This window comes from Protopterus annectens, chromosome 3.part0 (assembly GCF_019279795.1).
Source record: "Protopterus annectens isolate FY-2018-M chromosome 3.part0, PAN1.0, whole genome shotgun sequence".
Taxonomy (NCBI): domain Eukaryota; kingdom Metazoa; phylum Chordata; order Ceratodontiformes; family Protopteridae; genus Protopterus; species Protopterus annectens.
This window is the reverse complement of record NC_056731.1, coordinates 101,852,597-101,869,660: the sequence shown is the minus strand read 5'-3', so window position 1 is coordinate 101,869,660 and position 17,064 is coordinate 101,852,597. Positions and strand designations below refer to the sequence as shown.

General features: G+C 40.8%; 1 protein-coding gene across 3 annotated transcripts in view; it reads left to right on the top strand.

Annotated features, from left to right (window-relative positions):
* Positions 1-17,064, top strand: part of RAPGEF5 (Rap guanine nucleotide exchange factor 5) — a 1,983,710-nt gene that overhangs the window by 864,830 nt on the left and 1,101,816 nt on the right. For all 3 annotated transcript variants that reach the window (XM_044064607.1, XM_044064608.1, XM_044064609.1), the window contains exon 12: positions 7,697-7,768. In XM_044064607.1, coding sequence (XP_043920542.1) covers positions 7,697-7,768 — 72 coding nt within the window. The remainder of the gene's footprint in view (positions 1-7,696; positions 7,769-17,064) is intronic.

The window sequence follows — 17,064 nt, the reverse complement described above, 5'->3', positions numbered from 1 at the left end:
CAAGGGGTCACTCATCCATCCTCACTTGTCCACTCTTCACGACACTGTGGGTGATGGGATTTGATACCTTATAGGCACCTCTTTTCTGGGAATGTGCTGAGGGTTTTAAAGGAGGCAAGAAAATCAGAAATCAGAAAGTCTTATATGTCCAAATGGAAAAGATTTTCTGTCTGGTGCCATGCTTGTAGCCAGGACCCTTTTTCAGCAGGGGTACTTCTGGTTGTCTCCTATTTGTGTGAGTTGCACCAACATGGCTTGGCCTATTTGTCTATTAAGGCTGATTTGTCAGCTATTTTCGCCTGTCTGCCTTTGATTCCTCTGTTTCAGGTCAAACAATTTCTTAAAGGCATCCTTCCTATTCCTCCTCCTTGGTACCTTAATTTTGTTTTGGAAAAATGGACTCTGGCTCCTCCTGAGCTTGCAGTTTCAGCTTCTCTGTAACATTCTACTTGGAAGATTGTCTTGTTGCTTGCTTTAACTTCTGGTAGGGGAGTCTCAAGCCCTTACAGCCATTACTACATTTTTGTTTTTTCACAGAGACAAGGGTGTCTCTTCATACTAATCCTCCTTTTAGGCCAGAGGTTGTTAATGAGTTGTCCTTAAGTCAGGCAGTACAACTCCCTCCCTTTTTTCCTTCTCCACAGTCTGCTAATAATAGCATCCTGCATACCTTGAATTTGCACAGGCAGCTTATGTATTATTTGGATAAAACTAAGACCATTCATAAGTCTGAACAACTTTTTGTTTCCTTTCATCCTAGGACTTTGGGCTTAGCTGTTTCCAAGCAAACCATTTCCTTCTGGATATCTAAGATAATTTCCTTTTCTTAATAGCTTCAAGTATCTGGGATGGGTGGTTGAGGAGAAGGGAAGTCTGAATGAAGAGGTCAAAGATAGAATCAGAAGGGCTGCAGACAACTGGCATAGAGTGTCAGGTGTATGACAGAAGAATGCCAAAGAAGCTGAAAAGTAAGGTGTACAAGACACTGGTGCGACCATTACTACTGTATGGTACAGAAACCTGGGCAATAAAGGCAGAGCAGATGAAGAAGCTAGAGGTGATGGAAATGAAGTGCCTGAGATGGGTGGTAGGATGCACTTGTGGGACAGACGAAGAAATGAGGACATAAGAGCAAAAGCTAAAGTAGCTCCAGTTGCAGAAAAGATCAAAGAGAACAGGTTTTGGTGGTTTGGACACATGCAGAAAAGCAGAAGACAATCTGGTGAAGATGATTTGGGATGGACAGGAGGGGGAAGGTAAGAAGAAATGAGGACATCCAGCAAAAAGGTGGATGGATTGTGTGAAAGAAGATCTGGAACAGTCAGGCATGAGTGTCAAAGAAGGCAGGAGTACAGCTTTGAATCGAGAGAGATGGCAACAGTTAACACGATTCCCTAACCCCATGTAGAAAAGGGGAAAAAGGGGGCTGATGATGATTCTTGTCATGGTAAGTGTCCTATTTCAGTTAGAACTCATGCTAGTAGGGTTGTTGACTCTTCTGATGCTTTTTTTTAAGGGTTTGGACACTAATTCCATCCTTGAAACTACTACTTCATCCTCCGTGAATACCTTTGTGAAGATTTCTTTTTAGTGGGGCTATCCTGTATGGGTTTGTTAAGGGCTCTTCCCAGACTTCCACCTCACGCTCTTTTTCCTTGAACCTTTGTACTCTCTCTAAGGTTAAGAATATTGCAACAGTAATAAAGAAGGTACAGTTGTGTAAAATCTTACCATGACAGTAGCTGTCCTTCTCTTCACTGTTGCAGTATTCAGTCCCTCCTTCCACCCCCTTTTTCTTGTGGGTTTTGATTTGGTTACCCTTCTGGCCAAGGGTCCCACTTTTCCCTCTGCATTTTCTCCACTTGGATATGAATAGTCTCTTTTTTTTATTCTATGGAGACTGTTCTCCAATGGGGGCAATTCATTTATGGGTAACTGGATCCATATTTTAGCTTTATGCCCTATGCCCTGTGCAGGGAGCATACATGTAACGTGTGGCGCATACAAGATCTAAAGGCTGTGGTATACTGGCCAGATGTTGAGTGATCCTTGGTAGGAGGACCCTTCAGTTAAGAATACTGCAACAATGAAGAGAAGGTTATCTACTGTTATGGTAAGATTTTTCACAACTGTACTTTCTTGCTTTAGGAATAGGTCTTCATGCACCTATTGGATTTTAATTTGGTGTGAACATGTGCCCATTAGTATAGCTGCTGTTTTAGTCCTTCAATTATTACATCATTTTTTTTGTCTGTTAAATACAGGGATGGCCTGAACATCTTTTAAGTTCATTGTTTAGCCAGTTCTTCCTTTTAACTGTGGAGCTTCCTTTAATTACAAACATTATCGTTAAACAGGAGTTTCTAAAGGGAAACTACATGACCTAGATATCTAGTGGCTCCAGCAAAGGATCTAAACTGTGTTCTCAAGAACTTGACTTTAACTCCATTGAACCTTTCAGTTCTATTGCCATGAAGTATTTGCATTACAAGACTATATTTCTAGAGGCTTTTTCTTCTACTGGAAGGATTTGTGTAAGAAGTTGTATACAGGCTTATAAAAGGAAAGTGTTATTTCAAAAACTAATCCTTCCTGCTGGCCCACTGGCACAGTAGTAAGACATCTGACTGGGCTCCCATGACCGGAAATCAACAATGACCTGGATCTGGAGGGTAATCCAGGGATGAGGTGTCGAGTGGCCCAAACCTGCTGCCCTTCCTCGAGGGTAGGGGTATGGGTGTTACCTACAGCTAGGGCACCCTCTGATGGTAATTGTAGGGCAGAGTTCCCATGGCATACAAGTCTCCTTGTAAGGGGGTAAGCAGATGTCTCTGTGTTCACATATTCAGCTTTATGTGATGTGGTATGACTTAGTGTCCCTACACAGTCAGCTTTCATTGGAATGGGGATTGTCTTTATCCGCATCCAAGTTCACTTTCCCAGTAAAAGAAAAATCCCCTTCTTGACCATACTATGATCTCTTCTATGACTCTGAGAGTCTCAGCTGGGAAAAGGGTCTAAGGGTCTTAGGTGAAGCAAAAGAACAGTAGATGCTCCTTTATGTGTAAGGTGATCTCAGAATTTACCCTAAATCAGTATATTTCAATTTTTAATTTTCTCTCCCAAGCATGAAATGAATAGAAAAGAACTTTGTACTAGATAGAGAACCTTGAATTTCCAATTGCAGAGAACAGATTCCATTTGACAGACTGATCAGCTATTCATTTTGTTCATGGAAACAAGAATCATCCAATAATGAAATAGACCATTTTCATACAGTTAGCTAATTGCACTTATTTTCTGTTATAAGTAAAATTAAACATAGTCTGAGCATAGCAACCCCAGCACCAGGTCAGGAGCTACTAGTGCAGCCATCTTCAAGAATGTTTCTGCTCAGGTTCTGTATGGGTGCTACAAGGTCATCCATTTACATATTCTTAATTCATTATAAACTGCTTTCCCATCAGCAAAGCAGGCTTTGCAACAGCAGATTTTTGGGGAATGATGTTGACTATCCACTGTTGTTGTGTCTGGCTTTTCCCAGTTAGGGTAGACAACGACCAGGCAAACAGTTGAAAAGTAACAAAAATACAGTCACCTAGTAAACAAGCCCTTGCTGGACACCAGTTTGTAAAACCACGAGTACAATCTAGTACGGCCAACACCAATAAAAGACGAACTTGCGAAAAATGAACTTGGTAAATGCAAAACCTTAACGCCAAGTTTATTGAAAGTAAAAGAAGCGTTTTCACTGAAGCCACAGCTTCAGCTTCATCAGAGGTAACAAAAAACCCGCCAAGTCAGGTTTAAATATCCACGTCATAGGGTGCTCCAAATACAATCATTAAAGAACCATACTCATTAAAACAAAACAGTAAAAAGTAATAATGTTACGTACAAAAACATTAAAATCAGACCCCTAAACCAACAAGAAACTAATATTAATGTTAAATTCAAATTATTGAAATGTTTATAACACTATACAGTTATTTCTCTTATCAATGAATGCAACCCTTCACAATACATCAGTTTTTCACGTAAGAGATAGTAAAAACAACACATAAAATGTTAATTAAATGTACATATCATTATTAAAGACTTAAAATCAACCTAATATTGTTGGTTAACTTTAGTATCATTCTATCAGACTAATTTTATTTAGACCTTAAAAGATTATAACATTAGACTTACAAAGTTATTGCGATGTTCAGAAAAAATTAATACCCTTATAAATTCTTTATTCAAATCTTCATTCAGTAAAAACATATCTATACTGAATTTTTACTAGTACTACCACTCAACAACATGAAGAGAGGTGGCAAGAAACTAATTTTTAAGGCCAACTACTACCATACTGTGGCTATTTCAATTATTACCACTAAGACCTATAAAGTTAAAAACCTTATTTTTATTCCAAACTTAAGGGTCCATAACCGGTTTCAAAAACCACGTTTTATAAAAATTATTTAGTTTTAACATTTAAAATTGTTATAAAGTACAAACTCCTTACTTGGAAATTAACGTTTATAACTTTTTAGTCTCAATATACAGGCGATGTTACAATGTTCGTTTAGGCCAGGGTATGAGAAAGCATCGAGTCTCAGTTGCCATTCTAATTCCTTGTTCTCAAGAATAAGGGATATTGGACCACCTCTTCCAGTATTTAATATTTGGTCAATTGCGATGAATTCAAAGCTATGCCCCGGATTTTTTATAATGTGTTTCGCTAGGGCATTGTCATTGTTTTGCTTCATAAGGAAGCAAAACAATGACAATGCCTAAACACATTATAAAATCCGGGCATAGCTTTGAATTCATCGCAATTGACCAAATATTAAATACTGGAAGAGGTGGTCCAATATCCCTTATTCTTGAGAACAAGGAATTAGAATGGCAACTGAGACTCGATGCTTTCTCATACCCTGGCCTAAACGAACATTGTAACATCGCCTGTATATTGAGACTAAAAAGTTATAAACGTTAATTTCCAAGTAAGGAGTTTGTACTTTATAACAATTTTAAATGTTATAAATAATTTTTATAAAACGTGGTTTTTGAAACCGGTTATGGACCCTTAAGTTTGGAATAAAAATAAGGTTTTTAACTTTATAGGTCTTAGTGGTAATAATTGAAATAGCCACAGTATGGTAGTAGTTGGCCTTAAAAATTAGTTTCTTGCCACCTCTCTTCATGTTGTTGAGTGGTAGTACTAGTAAAAATTCAGTATAGATATGTTTTTACTGAATGAAGATTTGAATAAAGAATTTATAAGGGTATTAATTTTTTCTGAACATCGCAATAACTTTGTAAGTCTAATGTTATAATCTTTTAAGGTCTAAATAAAATTAGTCTGATAGAATGATACTAAAGTTAACCAACAATATTAGGTTGATTTTAAGTCTTTAATAATGATATGTACATTTAATTAACATTTTATGTGTTGTTTTTACTATCTCTTACGTGAAAAACTGATGTATTGTGAATGGTTGCATTCATTGATAAGAGAAATAACTGTATAGTGTTATAAACATTTCAATAATTTGAATTTAACATTAATATTAGTTTCTTGTTGGTTTAGGGGTCTGATTTTAATGTTTTTGTAATGAATTATTACTTTTTACTGTTTTGTTTTAATGAGTATGGTTCTTTAATGATTGTATTTGGAGCACCCTATGACGTGGATATTTAAACCTGACTTGGCGGGTTTTTTGTTACCTCTGATGAAGCTGAAGCTGTGGCTTCAGTGAAAACGCTTCTTTTACTTTCAATAAACTTGACGTTAAGGTTTTGCATTTACCAAGTTCATTTTTTGCAAGTTCGTCTTTTATTGGTGTTGGCCGTACTAGATTGTACTCGTGGTTTTACAAACTGGTGTCCAGCAAGGGCTTGTTTACTAGGTGACTGTATTTTTGTTACTTTTCCCAGTTAGGGGTCGCCATAGCGGAACTCCGGTCCACTAATGATTGGCAGTAGATTTTTACGTGCCGAGTTTCTGGCCCTGACGCACAACCTTCAGCGAAGGTACGCCCATTCACGCATATCTTACTGTTAGGCAACAACGCTACTGCAGCACCACCACCACCACAGTCCATTGACTATCCACTGTTATGGACCCTATATTTTCTTGGTTGTGTAAGTAATCCTTATAACTCACCATTATAATGTGTATCTGTACATGATGTTTTATTTGTTATTGACTGTTGCACCTTAGCCTAATTACTTCTTCAGATTAATTAGCTACTGTTCTAGCCTTTTCAGCCTGATTTTCTCTTACTTCAATGTTCATAAGTTGCTGTTCCTACTATGCTTCCAACTTTCATGTATGCTCTACTCTTTCTGCACACTTATTTGCTGAAAAAGGTTCTTGTATTGCACTACACTTAACCTGCTCAGAATAGGTAAATGAACCATTTCATAAATATTTTATCTCAGACTTCAATATCTGAATAATCTTTTTTTCCTAGATGAATTGAAGCAATTTAGGTCTTTTCGGGCTTTCTATAAGAGTACTAACGAGCAAGCCACACCTAGTGCATAAACCTTTCACAGACATTTATTATTTGAATAACCTTGTCTGACCTGTTATTGTTCATGTATTAAAACAGGTATCACAATACAGAGAGGAAGATAGTAGTGACACACTGACAGGACATAGGTGTTTTAGCCGAGGACTGCAGTAATGATGAAACAGTTGCAGTGAAATGCACAGAACATGGCATTCAACAAACTAAAAGTGAATGCCTTGGTTCAGAAATTGTGACATAAGTTTTCAGATTCCCATAAGAATTAACAGGATACTGAGCAAAGGCATTGTCATCAGAAGAGATTTGTGGAGTAGGAGTGTTATATTGTACATGAAAGTGACTGATTAGGAGCCATATTAGAAAGCATTGTTACTCTGGCAGAGCAGTGGGCTCCACAGATCAACATTTGAATGGAAATACAGGTTAGAAACTATGAGTGTGGTTGAGAGCTTTTAAGATTTAGTGTCACAAACAGACCAGAGCAGTAAAATATTAGATTTCACTAGTATCTGTGTAGAGAAATGACTGCACTGTGTAAATGATGACCATAAATCTGCAATGGGGGCTACTCATTCAAATGGAGAACCTTGTACTTTATTCTTTGAGTGTTTTTGTGTACCAAAGATGTACCTATGGTCTGAAGCATAGTTTCTGTATTCAGTTGCACTTTCATCTTCCAAACTGGTGCTTATCCTCCTGCCATGAAGTAACATAACTGCCCCTTTGTATGGTGCATGTGCTAAATATGGAATTAAAGATGTAGTGCGTGTTATAAAATTATTATATTAGAAACCTTTAATTAGATGGCTGTTGTAAAGCAAGAATGGGCACCATTATCTTCTTTGCTGGCTTAGTTGTACTTTTTAAGTGTTTGAATCTGAAATGTTTATTGTCCTTGTGCTAAAAAATGTTGGCACTTTAAAAATAAATATGCACTCTGTGGCTGAAACGGTCTAGTTCTGGCTACACCCGTGAATAGAATGACCAGTGTGTTTTCTGGAAATCATTTTTTTTTTCGTGCTATGGTGCATCTTGTGAGTTATGTATAGCTTTGTTTTTGCTATTTTCATGGAAAGAAATTTCAAGAAAATTAACAATAGTACCTGTATTTCAAAACGGAATACAGCTGCTTTGAAAATGTAATTGACTCTAAATGTGTACTTTATTTGCAGGAATCTCCAGTAATCCAGGAAAAGTCTAGTGCTGCCACCTTTGTGACCACAGTCGAACCTGTAAAAAGAATGGTAAGTTACGTTATGTAAATTAAAATGCACATTACTGTAAAAAAGCACAAGGGGTATGCAATGAAACCTAAAGTTGGAGAGAGAATTAAGCGCTCTCATTGGATGGATCCCAGAAGATTAAATGAGCCCAACCTTCTCTGAGGTTTTGACTAAGCAAATGTACTGCATTCATATATGGCCAGGTACATTTGTTTCTATGCACTTTCCTGCTGCATACCATATTTTTATGAGAAATGTATGTCAAAACTTTTCAAGTGTCCTGCACAGTCTCACAGACAGATAGTTGCCTGCTCTATTTTGGTGTTCGGTAATGAACAGAAAACAAATTAGGTATGTTAATGTCGTGTGTAGGTTTTGTGTAGCCCTGCTGTAGTTTTACTTCACTTTTGAAGTTGAACAACCAACTGCATTACTGAATCCTCCGGTATCTGAGAATCAGATTTCAATACCATTGAACAGAGGTTCATTTGTGAAGTTTGCATCACAGTATAAGGCAAATACAACTGGTCATACATAAAAAATGGTAAGTTATAATAGTATATGTAATTTTCCTCTCTGTACTGTTTGCGTCTCTGAAATGAGCAAAGCATGAAAAGGCACACACATCTAGTGTAGAGAACCTTTCTTGATGGATCATATGTTAGGAATGGCCTGTCCATCAGTTACAGTCTGGTAGTTTTAATCTGAAGATGCTGTACTCGGGATGTCTGAACATGGTGCTAACACATGCCATGATGTCATACACCAGCCACTCATATGCAGCTAACCTCAAGCTCCACCACTATTTTTCTAATACTAAAAACGAGGTGACCAAAGTGCTTTAGTAGAAAACAAAGAAAAATCACCGGATACCACGTCTCATCCCAAAGTCACACAATTTATTGCACCAAACAATGAAGCACAAAGTCAACATGAACAAGAAAACATTAACGCTCCTATATTATCCACACATTTTCGTCCAAAAACTTCATGAGATGTAAAGCTTTTTCCTTTCCCCAGGCCAGTTAACCTTAGATTAAAATGTAACACCTGTCACATTTTGGGATGTTATTGGCTCACAGCCTCTCTGGCTGTCAAAAAAAGACTGAAGATGATGAGCATGGTTTAGGAGTGGGACCACAGTTCAGGAGTAGTCTGAATCAAAGCCAACTCTCCTGCAGGCTCCACTAGGGAGTAGTCTGAATCAAAGCCAACTCTCCTGCAGGCTTCCCTAGGGAGTAAGTCTGAATCAAAGCCAGCTTCTCCCACAGGCTTCCCTAAGGAGTAGCCTGAATCAAAGCCAGCTCTTCCGCAGGCTTCCCTATGGAGTAGTCTGAATCAAAGCCAGCTCTTCCACAGGCTTCCCTGGGGAATAGTCTAAATCAAAGCCAGCTCTTCTACAGGCTTCCCTAGGGAGTAGTCTGAATCAAAGCTGGCTCCCCTAAGGAGTAGTCTGAATCAAAGCCAGCTCTCCTGCAGTCTTCCCTAAGGAGTAGTCTGAATCAGAGCCAGCTCTCCTGCAGGCTTCCCTAAGGAGTAGTCTGAATCAAAGCCACCTCTTCTCTCCGGCTTCCCTAGGGAGTAGTCAGAATCAAAGCCAGCTCTACTGCAGGCTTCCCTAAGGAGTAGCCTGAATCAAAGCCAGCATTCCTGCAGGCTTCCCTAAGAAGCATTCTGAATCAAAGCCAGCTCTTCCACAGGCTTCCCTAGGGAATAGTCTGAATCAAATCCAGTTCTTCCGCAGGCTTCCTTAGGGAGTACTCTGAATCAAAGCCAGCTCTTCCCTCCGACTTCCCTAGGGAGTAGTCAGAATCGGACAGCTCTTCTGCAGGCTTCCCTAGGGAGTAGTCTGAATCAAGCCAGCTCTCCTGCAAGCTTCCCTAGGCGGTAGTGTGAATCAAAGCCAGCTCTCCCACAGGCTTCCCTAAGGAGTAGTCTGAATCAAAGCCAGCTCTTCTGCAGGCTTCCCTAAGGAGTAGTGTGAATCAAATCCAACTCTCACACAAGCTTCCCTAAGGAGTAGTCTGAATCAAAGCCACTTCTCTCGCAGGCTTCCTTAAGGAGTAGTCTGAATCAAAACCACCTCTTCTGCAGCCTTTCTAGGTTGAGCAGTCTGTTACTGTGGGTAGAGGGTGATTGCTAGGTCTTCTGTACACAGAAAATACAGCTTAAGGCCTAGGCATGAGAGTTTGTTTGACTGGTGGGAACTATTTGCAGGTGTATGATTCCACTCTCGGGGAATATGGTCTGATGTCAGCACTGAGCCTGGCACAAGCCCCTGTCTTCATGATCTACTCATAGTATATACATGCATGACATTTCCATGTCACTTGACACACAGTACACGTCTGTCACATGCATGCCCATGCACAAGACAGTGTGAGAGTGTAAGCATTCAAACCTGGATCTGAAGTAGGATGCAGAACTACCTTCCCTTTTTTAATTTCTCCAGATCTTTTGCGTTTCTAATACTGTGACAGGAATGGACCCCATTCCTAAGTCAAAGTACAATTAAAGTTCATTAAATTAGTATTGTTTCAATCTTTGATGTCAACCAAAAGTGCTCTTCACAGCACTCGCAATGTACCCAGTAATAACTCCTGCAATTCGTATGGGGTTACATGGATTGGTACCATATCTAAATATGATTGTAGATTATTTTTTATAAGATCTGTTGCTCCAACTACTGTTGGAATTGTCTGGGTATCTTTCTTCCACATTGCTATTGTTTCTGCCTGCAGATCCTGATATTTTATTACTTTGTGTGTCTCTGTACGCAAGACACAGTAGTCACTGGGTGTAGTAATTTCAATAATCACTGCTACTTTTGTCTTCTTTTCTTGGACCATTATATCTCGTTTTCTCGCATCTGTCTTTTGAACTGTTGTTAATGCGTGATCCCATGTGATATAAACTTCATAATTTTCTATGATAGACTTCCGCTGTGGTGCAGCGGTACTGTTGTTGCCTCACAGCAAGAGGTTCTTCCGTTCGATTCTTGGCTTGGGTTGGGAGTGCCTTCTTTGCAGAGTCTGCATGTCCTCCCTGCGGTCGAGTGGGCGTTCGAAAGACATGTGTTGAATGGGCGTGCCTTCGTTGAAGGTTGAGTGTCAGGCTGGCAACTCGACACCATAAAAAAAACAACTGCCAATCATTAGCGGACCTGAGTTCCGCTGTGATGACCCCTAACCGGGAAAAGCCGAAAGACAAACAACAACTTTGTGGCTCATGTTTTCAGACTTTTTCAGCCACTTCAATACCATAATGTTTGCACAATCCCCAGTACAACAGTCTTGCCACATTATTATACCTTTTAGAATACAGTCCTTCTGCCATTAGTATGTCATAATCAGCAATGAAGTGTGTGACTGTTTCCAATTCGGTTTTACAAAACCTACATTTGACTGCTTCTCTCACATGTTCAGTGAACTTTGTAAACCAGCGTGTACGTAGCCCACTATCTTGGGCTGCCACTGTTAACCTTTCATCTCTTAATTTGAATTTGCCTCTCCTTAACCATTCCTGTGTTCGCTCTTGATTAACATGAGGTTCTTCCAGAAGTTTTCTATACTTGCAACTATATTTATGCTTTTTCCACATTTCTTGCCTTATCATCTGGTCCATCACCGTGTATTCTTTTTTTTGTTTGTTTTTTTGGCACATTCAGTTGCTGCCTGATTTTTATCTACTTCCGGTTTGATTTCCATCACTCCTCGATGCTGATATGCTTCTGCTAAAAAAGTCGTCTTAGATTTTTTCTCCTCATGTTTCAAAACTTTCACTACATTTGGTTCTTGTGAGATCAGCAGATGTGTGGAGTCCCACGATTGCAGATATGCATGTAATCAATTTCAAGGAAGCCCATCCCTCCTTCGGAACATGGAATATATAATCTTGGTATACACTGATTTTTATAAATCATTTCGTGAGCATGAAGCATCCTTGTTTTCCTGTCTACCTTCCTGTCAGGCTGACATGATGGGTCTGAAAACTTGGATGCAATTACCTGTGAAACAGTTAAGAGCAATGAGCTTCCGTTCCAGCCTCCTCCACTACCAGCAACCTTTCCTTTTGAGACTCATCTAGTCCAGTGTGGACAGCCCTAGGTTAAAAGCTTAATTTTCCCCTAAAAAATATCTAAATTAGTATTTGGAGAAGAAGGTGGAAGATCCTGAGCCACTGCCTGTCCATAAAGCTATTTATCAAATATGATATTGAGGTAGCCTTAGAAACACCTTGACTTAATTGTATGGCTGCTAACAAGGAATAATATCCTTTGCAATACCATGGATGATGGGTGGGGTTGCCCATTAGGGATCTTATGGCCTGTTTAGTCCGGAACAGGTTACAGAAATTACATAATTTTGCTACCTCACAATGGATTATGGAGTCCAAGACCCTGGTATTGAGAAATTGTACCCTTCAGCCATATTGGTAGTTAGAGCCTTCAGTTTTTTATTGCTCCTGCCCAAATTACAGTCTGCCCTGTTGAATCAGGTCCTGGAAAAGCTTGTTAATTTCCATCAGTCTGGACTGAATGAAAATCTGGTTGAAGAGACCATCTTCAGTTTCTGAAGTGAACTTCCAAATTACTTGCTGTACTTCTGACTGTACTAATGTCCTTGTCAGGGCAGAAGGCTGTGCTATGTGGTTGGCTCGGATGGTGAGTCTCAGAATACCTCCCTTTAGGAAATACTCAAGAATGACGTTCTGCTTTTCTCCATTTAAAAGAGAATTGCTGTTCAGCCAGATTTCCCAAAAGCTAGTACATTATCTCCATGGCAAGAGAGACACATTCACCACTCTGGAAGAACTTTGTGATCCCCTTTTCCTTCTCACTCTTTCTGACTTACTGAACTCAAATAGGAAAAAGCCTTCTTAAAGCTCTCAAGCATCACATGGTCTTGCTCCTTGCAATGCCAGATGATACATTTGTCAGCTCCTTCATAGCAGTTCTGTCTATGGTCTGGGGTTGTATAAGGCATGGGAGCGGTGCAGGCAGTCCTCACACTTCATACAGCTTAGAGAGTCCATTACAAGGGATCAGTGCATTCTAAACATGCTAACCTTGAGCCATATCTTGGACCTTATAGGTCATCCCCTAGAAAAAAAACTTCACTTAAAAGATCAAGTAGTTTCAGGAAAGGTGTTCGAACAAGTTCAGACTCCACTGCGAAAAGGGGCATTTAGAGGCTTTTCTTCATTCAGAACTGGGTTAGGCAGATGTTCGTCGTGTTTCACTGTTGCAGTCGTTACATTTGGGTTATCTGTTTGCACGTAGCCATCAGTCAGCCTGATTAACAAAGTCTTGCTTCCTGCGTCGGTTGCTGTCCCTTCTTCCATGACATTAGGTCATCAGGGGTATAAAACATGCAGCCGATACCATTACATCAGTCTTTCTTGCCATGCGGTGCCTGAAGCCGAAGCAGTTCGCAAGTGCCAGTCGTCCGACTCCTGAAATTTTCGTTTTCGAGTTTCAGAACCGAAGTCTTCAACTAAAGCTAAGTACCCTGTTGGGGAAACTTTTTCTTGCTCCTTACCGATGTCAGTAAAAGTTAATAATTGCATTACTTGTGGAAAGCAAATACCTCATAAAGATTTTCAGTTGTACTGTATTCCTTGTCTAGGCCCTGACCACGGTGTACCTTGCTTTCGGTTTTGTGCTTTATTTAATCAGTGCACTATCCGTTGTCGGTATATTTTCGCCTCTAAATGTTTCGGTTTTTGGTTTAATTGTCCAGAAATGTCATCGGTTAGCCATCTGACTACCGGGATTCCGAAAAAACGCAAAGATAAAGACAAACAGGCCGCCAAGGTCCAAAACTGCCAATGACGCTTCTCCTAAGCTAGTTTGCCGGTACTCAGTGAGGCGCTTTCGCAGACCCTGATACCCGCTACTTCTGATTCGCAGGCCTCTACCAAGACCTATTCGGAGTCCGGTATGCCGTGAGATGCTTCAACTATGGAACCCGTGGATGTCTTTACCTTGGATGGGTCCAGAGCCGCTGTGCCGGCACCGGCTTCTGAGGGTGTATTTAGGCCAATGGACTTGCATTTTAAACCGACGCCTCCTTCTTTACTTAGGCCTAAATCTCGATCCATGCCTAAAAAACTGACGCCCAGGCCACATGCTCAGTCCTTTATGCCTAAAAAACAAATGATAAGAATGGCTAAGGATCTAATAACTCTAATCAGGGATAGCCAACCCCCGCTCCTTCTAAGAGGCATAGGACTGAAGTTGATTACGAATCTTCTGATCAGGATTCTGTTGTTTCTGATTCTTCTGATGACCTGGATTTGCCCTTATCTACTTATGAAAATTCTGATGCAGAGGACTCCATTCCCTCTGCTTACCCTCCTGAGGATTTTTCTTTTGGGGAAACCTTACATACTCTAAGGGAGCATTTCCACTGGGAGAGCCAGGATTTTTCAGATTCAAAAAAAGAGGCATATGGATTTCCTTCTCCTACCTCAGCATAGGCCTTTAGCTATTCCTCCTGTACTAGACATTGTTGTTGATGCTTTTTTGGAATCCAGTTTGGCCCCTGATTCCCTACCTCCTGCTCCCAGAAAACCAGACAGATACTTCTGGGTCCCCGAGTCCCACAAGTTCCTCTTTAAAAATCCTATTGCAGATCCAGAGACTATTTCATAGGGGCCCAAGGGCATTAAGGTTTCTACTGCTAAAAACCCTACCCCTTCTGATAGAGACTTCAGGGCGCTGGATAGATTGGGGTAAGAAGGTTTACACTTCTGCAACCTTGGCCATTAGTGCTTTAAACTGTCAGTTTCATATGTAAAAGTATCAGCAACATGTTATTGGGCTGCTTAAACAGAAAATGATGTTGATTCCTGACTGTGTGGAAAATAAAGAATTACAGGATTTAATACATTCTGCTGAACAAGTTGGAAAACATACTTTGCAGTGTGGTTTTGATTCATTAGAGGCCTCTTGCAGGGCTGCTGTTACTGGGTCTGTGCTCAGAAGGCATGCTTGGCTTAAGGATCAATCTTTGCCTGATCATGTTAAAGCTAAATTGTTGGATGCTCCTTTAAATCAGGACCATCTGTTTGGCAACAAGGCTGAGGAAGTTCTTAAAAAGATGGAAGATAAAGCTAAATCTGTGCAAGCTGTTAAATATTTTTTTACAAGTTCAGCCTCCTAGATTTAGTAGGCACCGGCCCTCTAAGAATTGGTCCTTTCCAGCCCCTTCCAGGTCTTCTCAAGCCAAACCCAGACACAGTAAAAACCCCAGGTTTCAGTCCCAGGGGACATACAGAACTAAACAGTGGGGGGCCTCCACTTCCAAATCTGGGAATAAGACTCCCCCTATTTAAACTGTCTCGATGACTTCCTTTTAAAATTTCCAAGCACTTATCAACTAGCTGCCCCTTTGGGGGGAAAGATTGCTCTTCATGCAAAGAATTGGGAACTCATTACCCAAGACAAATGGGTTTTAAATATAGTGTCCCAGGGATAAAGGTTTCACTTCCACACGTTGCCAACACCAAGCGGTTGGCCGGACCTACCCCCAAATCAGTGGGCAGAGGCCCAAAACAAATACTTTCTCTCTTTATCATGGGGGCTGTTAGCTGGTACCAGAAGCGGAAAAGGGACAAGGTTTCTACTCGAGACTTTTCCTGGTCCCCAGAGAAGACAATTCATGGCGTCCTATCCTCAACCTGTCTACTCTAAACATCTTTTTGGAGATTCTAGAATTCAAGATGCTGACTCTTCAACAATTACTTCCTATGCTAGGCAAAGATGCCTAGTTGGCAGCACTAGATTTAAAAGAAGCATACCTGCACATCCCAATCAGGGAATCTTGCAGAAGATACCTACGCTTCAAAGCAGGCTACACGCACTATCAATTCTCTGCACTGCCCTTTGGCTTATCTACTGTGCCCAGGGTATTCACAAGGTGCCTAGCTCCAGTTATTGCATTTTGCAGGCAAAGAAATATTCAAATATATCCATACCTGGACGATTGTCTAACTCAGGCAGAAAGCCAGGACATACTTTTGAATCATCTGGCCTTTGTAGAAAGGGTTTTAACTTGTCTGGGGTACACCATAAATGAAAAGAAATTACACCTGGTACCCTGTCAACAAATTATATTCCTGGGAGCAAGCTTGAATACAACTTCCCAGATGGCTTACCTCATGCCAGAGAAACAAATTCATTTGACAACCTACTTCAAACAAGTGGCCACAAAAACCCTGCTATCTGCAAGACAAATACTGCACGCCTTGGGGTTCATGGCCTCCTGCATTCTTCTAATTCCATATGCAAGACTGCATATGAGAAAACTACAGTGGTATCTAAAAAGCATATGGTGTCAACATTCTTGAGACCCAGAAACAATGATTCCTATCATACCTTGCCTACGCTTAGAGTTTCTTTGGTGGGCAGAGGCCTGCCACCAAAACAAGGGACTACCTTTCACACCATCCCCTGCCACCCAAACCCTAACAACTGATGCATCAGACTGTGCATGGGGGGCTCACCTGGCAGGGAAGTGCATTCAGGGCAAATGGAACCCAAGTCAAATTCACCTGCATATCAAACAAAAAGAAATGTTAGCTGTACAGAATGCTCTGACAGCCTTCAAGGACCACATTCTTCCAGGACAACTAATGGCAAAGACGGACAATACCACTGTTATGTGGTACATAAACAAGCAGGGGGGGGGTAGACATTCTTGCCCCCTCTGCAGACTAGCCATGGCATTGTGGAACACAGCCTTGACCTACCAAGTGCACCTACAAGCTCAATTCCTGCCAGGAAAATTAAATACACTGGCAGACAGACTAAGCAGAAACCTCATGGACCCACACAAGTGGAAACTGGAACCAAGGATTTTCAACATGTTGACAAGCAAATGGGGGAGCCCAGATATAGACCTGTTTGCCTCTCCCCAGAACTACCCGTTGGTCAAATTTTGCACAAGGACTCCCCACAAACAAATCTGGAAAGTGGATGCTCTGTCCTTCAGCTGGAAAAAACTATCAGTCTATGCCTTCCCCCCTCTGCCTCTGCTCTCCAAAGTACTACTAAAAATCAAACAGGACAAACCAAGGATGATTTTGATTGCTCCAGACTGGCCGTGCCAACACTGGCACCCACTCCTGCCCAGTGTGTCACAGTTATCTCCATGGCACCTGCCTCAGACTCCTTCCCTGCTGTCTCAGCAGAAGAAGAAGATTCTGCACCCTCAACTTCTAACACTGAACCTTGCAGCCTGGTTAATTACTTAATCTCTCCTTTACCACCCATCAGCAAACCTGTGATGGATATCATTTTAGAGGCAAGGAGG